This window comes from Tauraco erythrolophus, chromosome 8, assembly GCF_009769465.1.
Source record: "Tauraco erythrolophus isolate bTauEry1 chromosome 8, bTauEry1.pri, whole genome shotgun sequence".
NCBI lineage: Eukaryota > Metazoa > Chordata > Aves > Musophagiformes > Musophagidae > Tauraco > Tauraco erythrolophus.
Window position 1 is genome coordinate 22,529,925 of NC_141472.1, and position 12,282 is coordinate 22,542,206.

A 12,282-nucleotide genomic window follows, 5' to 3' on the forward strand; every position below is an offset into this window, starting at 1 on the left:
TTTGTTTTCACAACTACCTAAGTCATCTCCCTTCCAAAGAGCATGTGGATTTAAACTGCCAGCAAGTCTGGAGGTTGGCAACACTTAGTACTGAACACGTGTCCCTTCAAGGAGCTTCTCCCTTTCTCTTTTGGATGGGTTACCAGCTTAAGCCAGCTTCACCTTTTGGGAGATACTCATCTCCCCTCCCTCATACAAAAATATGGAAAAATTTGGTAATTGTGGTGCTTCAGAAAAGCTCTCTCCTCTCTTTTATTAATACAAAAAAAACCAATCCAAGACCTCATATTAGTAGCTTAATGGCCTACCTACTGGAATGGAAAAATTTCTTCTGTCTCCAACATGCACTTGCCTAGCAAATCGCATCAGCTCTACCCTCTACTTGAAGTGACTGGATCATAATTGCTAATATTTCCAGTAGTCTGCTTTGCTTAATCTACTCTCAACTCCTGCTTCAGTACTTTCATCCAAACCACAAAAAACACCCCTTTTTGAGCATGAAGATGAATTTTGCACTCAATTTTTCACTCCCACAGCAAAAATACAAGATGGGCTCCTTAAGGCTAAAAGAACAATAGCTAACCTAATAAAAGTGGAAGAAAAAGCTGAATAATTAATCATATACTAGTTTTTTGATTTTAAGTAAGCAGTAACTGAGATCTGTGGATAAACTGAAAGCCAGCTGTCTCACAACTAAGTTCTGAAAGGCACAGAAGAGACTGGCAAAGGATCTGGAACACTAAGCAGCACATCTAGAACGAAGGAGACGCACAACTTAAAAAAAATAACCATACAAAACTGTACTATGCAACAACCATTACCATTCTTTTGTTATGACCTGTAAGTCAGACAGCTTAAACTTGCCACAACTTGAGACCCACCAGCCCTTCAGACGCTTTGTGCCCTTGCACAAGACAATAGGGTAAGACCTTCAATACAAACATCTCCGGCACCTATCAGATACTTATCATCAAAGCAACACTCCTGAGAACTCAAGTATGTTATTCTGGACATCTTGGACAACAGACTGTTCAAAGCAACCTTCTGCAATTCATTACAACAGGTGAAGGGCTAAGAGCAGGACCATTTACAAGGAAGTATTCAAAGGAAATCTTAATTTATACACGCTATCAGCCTGTAAACAGGGAAGACCACTTCTAAAAATCTTCAACTGAGGGAAAGGTAGTGACAACATCAAACACTGGTAAGAAAAAATACAACAATGCTGCACGGAAAACCGAGGAAGACAGATACAGTGATTGCAGCCTGCTGAGCTACACCTCAGACACCTGCAACCAAAGTGCTGCAAAAGTTGGACTAATTTCTCATTACTAAGGCACTTAAGCTAAACCAGACACAGTTCAATAGCAGACTACATCATCGTTTTGGACCTTTTGTGGGACTATAAGAAGGAAAACATTTGGCATGAAAATACATTATTTAATTTTAATGAGACTGATTTTTAATCTCTATATATGCATAGCCCAACTCTTGGGGCTCATCTCACTGCCGGTGCTAAAGAGAAAGACTGCACGTTCACAAACAACTCCTTAAACTATTCAAAGACAGAACAATTCTGTTAAACAGTTAAAATGGACAGAGATGTTCCCTTCCAGCCTGTAAGAGAGAATGATGCTAAAGATACGGATGAGAGTGAAAAGGTAAAATCGGCATAAACGTGTACATACGCATCGTTCTGTAGGCCTGTGCATTACAGCAGAAACCCAGCTGACTCGGAGCTGTCAGCATGGAAGATCAAACCAGCATTAGCTCTATGTGGAGTGGCAGCAGCACACTGCCAGGGCGGTAGTCAGGAGAACGGGAGAGTGACTTTCCTCTAAACAGAACAGCAACGTCCTTACTGCTCTCCGGAAGAGAAGAGGTCTGACTGACAAAATAAATGAAGGTGTTACCCAAAGGCTGACACCTACACTTGTGTTCACTCTCTCCAGGCCCTTACAAGATCGGGTGCCTGATGACGCATAGGCCAGTAGAATATATTACACAAATCACATGTGTTGCTTTTATCATCAACCATAACTTTTATTGTCTTTACAATACAAGATGATATAAACTATTAAAAAGTAATTTGGTTTGGTAAAATATTCAGTATATTGAAAATATAAATGCATCTTCAGATCAAACAAGATTAAAAGCATAACAAATAATTTACAAAAATCAAACATTTATCCAGATCAAAGAAGTATAAAAGCCAACAGCTCCAGAACCACCCTCCTGGCACCTAATGTTTTGTAAGTAAAGAATTTCATTCTTTTGTGCACTAATCCTACTCCTTCCCCTAAGCACGCAGAACAGAAAACGTCAGTTACGTAGTTGATAAAGGCTTGGTGGGGGAGAGGGAAAACAAAGAATAATGGCAATTCCTCTCGCAACCCCCCTTCTCCACTTATGCTGGAATGTGTACCATGTTAGAAAGCCATTTTAACTTCACTTTCCCACCATTGCCAAGATTGAATAGTAACAGTTTTACATATTGTGTTTTAAAAACATTAGTTCAGATAACAGATCAATCTTACGATTTTGTGCTTTTACACACACACGTTTTTTCTCTCCCGTGAAGATAAAATACAACTCTATTAGTTTCCTTTTATCATTTGAATTATTCTTTTATAAGCAGCTTCAGATAAGACATGATTTCAGTAGCAGACGACCAAACCAAAACAGAACACTCTACAGGACTGAGATCTTGGGCCAGTTGAGAAATCTTTTTCTCCAAGGTATAACCCTGCCTGGGCATAGCAATATCATCCTTCCTCAAAAACATTACTGGACATAAGTCATTCCCACCATCACCTATGTACACAATTTGTGTATAACTTACTCCTCGCTCCAACTGTTTATCTAGAAATTCTTTTAAAACTTTCCTCTTGCAAAGGTTTTTAGGGCACTTTGCACAATGGTGTGCATGGAAGTTCTGTATAGTAAGACAGCCAGTGCTGCTGAACGCTGCAGGGTTTGTAAACACTTCATCAAACACTGCACGGAAGTCAGCAGCTTTCAAAATCCAGTCAATAAATACTGTATTAGAATCTGAAACAATTATGCAGTCAAACAACTCTTTGTGTTCGCCAATAAAACCCAGAAGATCTACCATTCCCGCAGTGAAAGGAATTGTTGTCATAGTCCTTTTCATTTCATCTTCTTTGACGCCATTGTCCCCCAAGTAGACAAAGACTCTGCCCATATATTCTGTCCAATGTCCTGGTCGGTAGGAGTTTCTTAATTCATTAGGAAGTTTTTTCTCAGGAGCACATTTCACAATCCAGGTATCACTATTTTCATCTATGATTGTATGGTCAAAATCAAAAACCAACAGAAATTTCATAGCTGTCAGAAACAGTTTCCAAAACAAACAAACAAAAAAGATAATTATTTATATAAACAAAAATACTGAATTCCTACCCTGATCTTGTGCTCAGAAGAGAAAAATTCTGCAAGAAAATGAAGCGTTAGGACAAATATCTAAACAAAGTGAACTATTTATGGCCACTATGGGAACAGCTATGGGAAGCTGTGCTGAAGCTAAAAAAGCAGTCTGTAAAGGTCAAAGTTCTGGTTCAGGATCAAACTTCCGTTTAAAATAGACGTCAAAGTATCTAAACTCATACTGCATAGTTACTAATACTTGCTAACACAGGGTCAATCTTCCAGTACTCAAGCACCATCAGTTTGACCAATGATTCTAAATTTCTCCATCATCACTTACCAACGCAACCAAACTGGGATTCTCCTGGAAAAACACCTTAAGAAACATTTCAAAAGGAAACTACTACTGAACAGACAGAGCCAGTCTTTTTAACATGGACACACCAAAAACAAAGCAGCCAACGAAAAGAAACTGCCATTTGTGGCTGTGGGGGAAAAAAAAAAAACCAACAACAAAACAGTCGGCTTGCTCTAGCCCTGCCATTTCCGTACCTACAGCCCACCACTGGGCTGCGGAAATCCCCGGGAGCGGGAGACGCCTCATTGGGTACCCGCGCCGTCCCTCACGGGCACGTCCCCGCACACCCCTAACCCCGCACCGCCGCCTCCTCAGCGCCAGGGGCCCCTCCGCCCCGCGGCCCGGCGCCCGCAGCCCGCGCCGCCACACCAGCGGCCCTCTGTCTAACGCACAGCGGCGCCTGCCGCCCTCCGCCCGGGCCGCGACGGCGGGGCCGAGGGGTAGAGCGGCGCGGCGACCCCGGCGGAGGCACTGCGGCCGCTGGCGAAGCGGAGCCGGCCGGGGAAGGGGGGCGGCGGCCCGGCAGCCCGTGAGGGGAAAGAGCGACGCCGCTACCGACCGCGCGGCGCGCGCCACCGGCGTCCCCCGACCCACCTCCGCACCCGCCGCTTCCGGCTCCCTCCGCGCCAGCCCCGCCCGCCGCCCGCCACGTGCCTCCCAGCCCTCGCCGTCACGTGACTCTACACCGCCGGGTTGCCCGGCAACGGCGCGAGGACGCACACAGGCGGCGCGGCACGGGGCCATGGCGGCGGCGAGGCCCGGGCTCCCCCGCGGCAGGCGGCAGCAGCTGGCCCGTGAGTGAGGCTCCCCCGCGGGCACCGGGACCCGGGGGGAGGGCAGTGCCGAGCCCGTAGCCGCTCCGGCTGCACACGGCTCCGGGAGGCCGCACGGACGTTCCTCCTCCCCGTGTCCAGGATGACTCCCCCGAAACCTCCCCCCAGCTCTCCCAGCTGCAGCCAACAGGACAGGCTGTTTCTCCCTAAGAATTACGTAGAAAGAATAACCTGAAACCAGTGGCCGTCCAGTATCATCCAACAGCTGGAGCCAGAGAGGAACCAGGTGCCTGGCAGTTCCCTATTCCCAGCGTACGTTTACTTTTGGCAAGGCTGCCTTCACCTGGGACAGAGGGAGAAGATCAGGTCCATCCCCACCATAAGACAAACAGATCAGCAACGGCATCTGAAAAGCAAACTTTGACATAAGTGTTGCTGTCAGAGAAAGCCTCCTTTGCGTTTTAGACACAGCACATCAGTCTGCTGCAAATCCGACAAACAAGGAGAATTTCTAACAGGACAACCCTCCTAGTGATCACCTGAAAAAGCTGTGTTGCTGCATGCACACGTGTATGCAAGCCTAATACAACACAGAAAGGCCAATCTTTCCAACAAACCAAGAAACTCCTCCACAAGCCAGACCTATTTTAGTAAATACGTTGAGTGTGCAGGACAAGGGTGGTAAGGCACAGCCTCTGCCCAAACTGCTGCCACATCCAGCCAGAAAAAATGGCTTCACCAATATTCCCCCTCTCCTTTTGGGAATGCTGTTCTCAGAACCATCCCCAAGTACTGCCTGCAAAGCGTCAGTTGCCACAAGCTGAACCTCGCCGTACACGCAACCAGGGAAGGGGACAGACAAACAGTTAAGGCATTCAGCCACAGCCCAAGTACATACACTGGCCATAGTTAGACTACAGATACAGACACTCTGTCTCAGCTCTGGGGTACTGGGATGGGGACAGCACCTGTTAGGAGACCTGAAGTGTTGTTACTATGCAGGAACTCAAATCCCGATACAGGTCTGAATCTAGGATTTTCTGATACCAAGTAACCTCAGTATTCTTTCTTCCCTCTGCGCAGTGTCACATCATTTGGAAGAAAATAATGTTCTAGATGGATTTTTTCTTCCAAATGAAGTAGATCTTCATCAGGTAATTGTATTGCCAAAAGCAGAATGGGAAAGGATTCAGGACAATCTCGTCAGCACAACTAGAGAAGCAGCACGCATCCTCGCTGAGAAGAAAGAACGGGAAGAAATGCACTTACGCTCCAAAGCAGTTGTAAAAGACTGGCCCAATACCATTATGGTTAAGTACAAGATACATTTTTAAACAAAGGGATTCATTTTCATATATGCAAACGTAGCACTTCAGGACATGGTTTAGTGGGCATGGTGGTATCGGGTTGATAGTTGGACTTGATGATCTTAGACATCCTTTCCAACCTTAATGATTCTATGATTCTATGCAAACCACTCATGGTAACATTTCTAGCTGTACTCCCTTTGTTTAACATTGGCTTTTAAATATGTATTTTAACTAAACTCCATTTAGATATATTTAACATCTAACATCAACGTTTGAAATTCGTAATTAAAGCTAAAATACAAAATTAAAAAAAAAACAAACATTGAGCATATCATCTTCAGAATGGTTTACACATTTTTAATCTACGTGCTTCAAATGTGATTTCTAATTTTATCTGCGCTGTAGGGCCTGGCACAACAGAAACTTAAAGCCAAACAATTACATGAAGAAAGAGAAGAGGAAGAAAGAAAGTTACTTGATTTGGAAGAGGAACAGTTCCAAGCAGCAAAAAGGAAGGAGGCGATTGATCGTGCAAAAACCTACCTATACTACCAGAATGACAAAGTGAAAGAGTTGCATGTCTGTTGACAACTTAAAATTTTTTAAGTCAAATTGTACTGAATTTCTTTAAAGACTTCTGAACATCCTAATTACTTTAAACGTTCTCTTGCAGAGTGCACTTCTACTTGCTGAGGTCCTAAAAGAAAGAGATGCTCAAGTTGAATTTAAAAAGTTAAAGTCAGATGTTAAGAAAAAGAAGGATGAAGAAAAGGAACATGAACGTAAAGAAGATATTCTCAGAGAGGAAGAAAAAGCACATCAGCGTTGTATGAATCAACAGGCACTACGCAGATATCAGCTGGAACAGTAAGTAATAATTAATCAAAAGTAACCCTACTTTATTATTTACTTAGACTCTCTTCTCACAAATACATTCTGTAAGGTTTTATAGAAACTTATTACTAATAATTTGATTTACAAATGCGACACTTTAAAAGAAAAATCCAGAGTGTCACAAAAGACCTTGCACAAAGGGGAAAAGCTGTGACATGCAGTGTCTTTTAATTGCCATCAGTCTGCGTGTAAAATTGTCTCCGGTAGGCATCAATGGGTTTTAGTCAAATCGCTATTCAAAAGTTGTTACTGAAAGTGTCTTTTAACTCCATTTTGGTCCCAGAAAAGGAAAAGGTTAAACCAGATTTTACATTTTTACACTGCCACCTCCATTCCCTCTCTCAGCTCTTACAGAAACCTCGTGGAGATGTCCCCAGCAGTATTTACAGGACTGGCCCTGGTGGTCTGATAGAAGGAATCAAATTTCCTGAGGCAGAGGAAGAGTTCAAAGTCTGGTCTCACATATTGCAGGTCCAACACATAAATCCTCGCAGAACTTAGTAGAGAACACTAACAGTTTAAGCTGTTGCCTGAATGCCCAGAAGGAGAAGCATTGATATGGTGGGACTTACTGGGGAAATCTCGTTTAATGGGGATGCTGCAGAAATAGGCCAGAACATTATGAATGCAGTGGTGCTAACGTGTCATCCAGATAAAACTTGTTACCACTAGACTGCAGTCTGTGAGCATGCCATACCTCATCTCTGGTCAGAGGATTGAGGGCTACCATTACAAACAATGATGCTATTTTTCACCTCTGATATTCTACCCACCTTCAGTTCAAAGCGTCACATCCTTCCGTGCAAGGTACCTACGGTTGTGCAGAATCCCTGTCTATGTACTACTTCATGTGATCCCTGGCCCGTTTATTCAACTCCTTTTCCTGATTCAGAATAAAGGAGCACAAGCATCAGGCAGATCTGGCCAAGCTAGAAGACAAAAGAGAAGGAGAACAAATACAGAGGTTGAACCAATTGTACCAACTGGAAATTCAGAGAAGAATGGAAAAAGAACAGGAGGAAAAAGTTGAACGCCAGAGACTGTATCACGTAAGTAATAGGAAAGCAGGGAGTCCAAAATGCTTTTTCACCTTGACAGTCTGGAGTAAAACAACAGTATCCATATCTCTAATTGGGCCTACTGGCAACAGGAGGTTTGCTGACAGCTTCAGTAGCATTGGATCATCTGCCTACTGTGCCAGTTGCAGGCCCTGTCTTTCCTCTGTGCTTTTGAGAAAGGCCTCTTGGAGGTAGGTCCTTTCTCCTTTCTGAAGGGACATTGGCACCTGATGCCTTGACTGGCCTATGATTAAAAAGTCTGCTGTAGACATCAAGGAATATTCTCCTTGATTTAAGAACTGGATTAATCTTCCACATACCTGCTGGTTTAATCCCATTTTTCTTTGTTACGGAGAAGGAATAGCCTGAGTCTGAACATAACAGTATCTTTTTAACTTGTCTCTCTCTTAATGACTGGGGAGGTTTACAAATTTAGTCAAGACTCTTCTCTCTTCACCTTTAAAGGCATCTCACTAAACGCAAACTAGAAATGCCTCAGAACAGTTCTGGCCAGCATATAAAAGACACTTGTTTTTTTACCTAAAATTGTAGAAAACTCTTCTTCATCTATGATTTGGATTAAGTTCTCAGACTGGGTTAGTTTTGGATGAGGTGGGCCAGGACCAGTACAGTCTGTGTATGTGTTGGTGAGGGTTGCACAGACCCATTCCTCTCAATGTCCCCCTCTCCCACACGTGTGTATGGGAGCAAAGGATAATGCTCACTGCATTGCATAGCAATTTGTTTGTGTAATGGCCTGGAGAAGCAGCTGTTTGATGCTCAATTCCCCTTCTCCTTCCTCAAACCTACTACCTCCTCTTCATGCATGTTTGAACAGAGAGGGAGAAGTAAGGGGAAGTACTAAGAATTCCTTCCCTCTCTTTGAAAGAAATACAAAGAGAGAGAATAGGGAGTAATTCTCTTAAGTTGCCCAGATTTTCTGAACTTCATTGGTTATATCAGGACCGTTTTGCCCATGCAGAAGCATGTAACTGACCAGAAAATTATCAAAGCAGTAAAGGAACAAAAACAAATGGAAGAAGATGATCGGATTAAAGCTCATTTTAAAGCAAAGGAAACTATTGCCAAGCTGATAAAGGAGAAAGAAGCTGAAATGCGCAGGTAGGTACAAAGCTAGAGTATAAATTGTAAATAAACTAAAAATTATACTGTAGTCATACTAACATCTTTCAGACTGATGTAACACAAACTACAGTTATTCTAAAAATTAAATTCTACTGAGAGGGAGAATAGGGAATTCAGGAGAAAAAGGAAATTCTTTCACAGCTTCCTTAGTAATAGGTGTGTGTGTGAGCGATACCTCTGCCCTTCAAAGTACAAAGACTTACAGAAGTGAAAAACTCTACTCCAGTGTGTTGGGAACAGTGATTTTCCACATAGTCTGGCAAGCCTTCACCTTCTCAACAATTAAAGACAATTAAAATCCTTGACAAAAGTATTTTTGGGCATAAGCTGTATTTGCCTGAGTCGGATCAAGAAAAATAATTTGACTTCTCAACTAGGCACCTAAATTAATTAATTACATTGGGTTATTATTAAGGGAAGATGGTTTACCAATTTAACAGTGAGGGTACAGCATGAAGATACCATTGAGCCAATGTAAGAGCTCCCCTCTCTTCCTACTTCTGGCCAACACTCCCAACATTTCTCTCCTGATAGCAAGATGCTAGGCAGATTCCTCCCCAAGTGATCCAGCTCATTATTGCAACAGAATGCTAGTGTTACAAGAATACAGGGAACATTTATTTGCTAATTGGATAATTAAAAAAAAATAAACCAGGAGGAACACAAGGAGATCAAAGAGTTGGGTGGGCTGGCCTGAGTGGCAAGACGAGAGAATGCTGAGTTTGGTAGCAGTAACGCTTCAGGTAGACCCAGGCATGTACTCTTGTATGTTATGGTGGTTCATGTTCTTCTGCAGACTAACACAGGAACATCAGGACAAAATCGTTAGCCAGTTGGCTGAACAAATGAACAAGGCATTGAAGAGGGAAGATGATCGTCTTGCTAGAGACATTGCAAAAAAAGAAGCTGAACAAGAAAAAAAACGCAAAGAGAAAGAAGCAAAAGAAAAGGCAGCCATCGAATCTATTGCTGAACATAGAGCCACTGTGGTAAGAAACCTGGTCTGTTCTTATTCCTGCTTACTCCAACCGAGGAGCCTGGCCCAGATCACAGCTGGTGGCTCTGGTGCCATGCATCAGCATGCTTCATTTGGTCCACTGACATCCTTCCTGGGGTCTTCTCTTCCTCTCCTATGCTGGGCACGCATCTGCCAGGGCTGCTGAAAACCCTGGGCTTGGATGCTGGCCAGCCACAATGACCATGCTTATCAGAACACTGATCTGGGGCTGCTTCTGCTGAAAGATATGACTACCAAACTAGCAGGCTAGCTCCTTGGTTAACTTTTTTTTTTTTGTGTATTTTGTAAAATACAGATGAAGATGAAGGTGGAAAAGGAGAGAGAGGAAAAAGCGGAGGCTAAAAAAGAACTTCATGCGTTAATGGAAAAGAACCGCATCTACCTGGAAAAGGAAGAAGCCAAGAAACAAAGACAACGTGATGCAAACATAGAAGTACAGAAAATTCAGATCCAGCAAATGGTAAATGGAAGAGCCAATCTGACCCCATCAGCCCCTCAGAAAGAAGCACACGTCTAAACCAACAGCTCCTGCCTGAGAGGGGGAGAGAGAGAGGAAGCTTGCTGTGTTTTGTCTGTGTTTTTTTGTTGGTTGTTTTGTTTGTTTGTTTTTTAAAATCATGTATGCACTGCATATGCTGGTGATCCACCTCCTCTCAGAGCAGTGGTGCAAGTCAAGGTTGGTTTGCAATGACAGATCAAATCCTGTCCTGTGCCATTATTTACTGCTGCTGCCCTCTTGTATCTTCTGGGCAGGTCACCAAAGAGCAGCAGCAATTGCTGATGTTCACTCAGCTACTTAATGTAGCCTTTTTGTGAGGGGTGTGGCAGGGGAGACAAGTTGGGAGGGATGACATTTGACCAGTGTCAACTAACATCGCTGCAGATCTGTTAAGCTTTTACCCTAAGTTTTAAGGGATAGTTATGTTGTGAAATACTAAGCTTTGTTATTCCCTTTTCTTCATCAGGCTGAAAAGCAGGCAAAAAAACAGCAGGCAAAGCAAGCAGATTTGGACTACGATGCTCAGGCAGAAGTTATTGCACTTTGTAAGGAGCGTGAATTTCAGAGCTATGCAAAGCAAGTAATTGAATCAGAGTCCAAGACTACACATCATCTTTATCCTCTTCTCAAAGCATCCAAAGATAGAAGAGGACTTGGACACAGGCCATTTTCCAGAGGAAAAGAAGGAATCAATACTAGTTTCCAAGCACAGGATGGTGCTGGGACCCCGTTACCTTGTTGTAGCTATACCATTGCTCAAGAAGTTAAAAACATGAAATAATATTGGGACTATCCAGCAAGGAAAGGCAGAAGCAGTTTTCATGTGGTCAAAAAATATCTTCTTGACCCTTTTAGGCAGAGTTAAACTGTAAATGATCTACATTGAATATGTGCTATCAATCTAGAAGTCCATTTGAAAAATAAAAAATTGCCAGAGAACTGGTTATAGCCTCAAAAATCTCCAGCTTGCATTTTATGAAAGTTAATTAAACCTGAGACGGAAATGCATGATATATAATTGACCATCAAGGTAACCCATTCCAGCCAAAAGCTTGCTATTACTGTTATATTTTTATTATTCATTATTCTAAACATTCACTGTCACAGATTTTTCAGGCCTACAATACAAAATCTCAGTGCGAAGGTCACATTTTTCAGTAGCCCTCTTCCAGTTACGTATTCCCCATAACAGAAAAATAAAACGAAACAACTTTGCAAAATCTACAGAGGAAGAAAAACCAACCTAGTATATGTGAAAGTTAGAACAGTTATGGCACTGCAGTTTTTACAGCATTTTGCAGCTACCTCTGTAAAACAAACGTCTCACAATAAATGAGTTATAATATGTGAAAATATCAACGTGATTCGATCACAGTCCTTAAAAGGTCACCTCACCTAGGAGGCAAACAGGTCCCAGTGCAGCTGTAAATAGCGACTACAAAAAAAGCGTGGCAAAAGAACGATCTAGTTGGACCGTTCTTTCAAAAGACTAACAATGATTCTGTCTGTGGAGAATAGATCTGGATCTAAAATTGTTTCTCAGATTCCTCAGCTGACTCACTCTCCAACACCAAAGCCACACACATGCGAGATGCCTCGCTCCTTAAGCTTAGTTTCTTTGCTGAAATTTTACCATCAGGTTCCTGCCTTGGACAGAGTTAGGGTTTCTTGTAATGACTTCCTCCACGAGTATCCTGGAGTCTAAACAGGGTATCCCCCTATTCTGGGGTCCACTGAACACAAAGTCCAAGAAACCTGAAGCTTTGCTTTGTCGCACACCACCTCCTGTTCCAGCTGCCCAGCTGCCAGTCTTTGTTGGCCAAACTAGAAAATGACACA

General features: G+C 42.9%; 2 protein-coding genes across 2 annotated transcripts; one reads left to right on the plus strand and one right to left on the minus strand.

Moving 5' to 3' along the window:
* Positions 1-2,103: 2,103 nt before the first annotated feature.
* On the minus strand, positions 2,104-4,365 carry PHOSPHO2 (phosphatase, orphan 2). The gene is made up of 2 exons (XM_086615710.1): positions 4,340-4,365; positions 2,104-3,348 (listed from the first exon to the last, which is right to left on the minus strand). Exon 2 carries the CDS (start codon positions 3,344-3,346, stop codon positions 2,621-2,623), a length of 726 nt encoding a protein of 241 aa, XP_086471836.1. The 5' UTR covers positions 3,347-3,348; positions 4,340-4,365; the 3' UTR covers positions 2,104-2,620.
* A 122-nt stretch (positions 4,366-4,487) lies between these two features.
* CFAP210 (cilia and flagella associated protein 210) lies at positions 4,488-11,224 on the plus strand. The gene is made up of 9 exons (XM_086615900.1): positions 4,488-4,539; positions 5,602-5,828; positions 6,234-6,407; positions 6,502-6,695; positions 7,615-7,771; positions 8,763-8,902; positions 9,723-9,915; positions 10,240-10,404; positions 10,910-11,224. The coding sequence occupies exons 1-9, from the start codon at positions 4,488-4,490 to the stop codon at positions 11,222-11,224; spliced, it is 1,617 nt and encodes a 538-aa protein (XP_086472026.1).
* Positions 11,225-12,282: the final 1,058 nt, after the last annotated feature.

Excerpts from the sequence above, each read along its gene's own strand:
- PHOSPHO2 (XM_086615710.1), bottom strand. The coding sequence starts at position 3,346 with ATGAAATTTCTGTTGGTTTTTGATTTTGACCATACAATCATAGATGAA.
- CFAP210 (XM_086615900.1), top strand. The coding sequence starts at position 4,488 with ATGGCGGCGGCGAGGCCCGGGCTCCCCCGCGGCAGGCGGCAGCAGCTG. Across the intron at positions 4,540-5,601 it reads CAGGCGGCAGCAGCTGGCCC|TGTCACATCATTTGGAAGAA; the intron begins GTGAGTGAGGCT and ends CCCTCTGCGCAG. Across the intron at positions 8,903-9,722 it reads AAAGAAGCTGAAATGCGCAG|ACTAACACAGGAACATCAGG; the intron begins GTAGGTACAAAG and ends GTTCTTCTGCAG.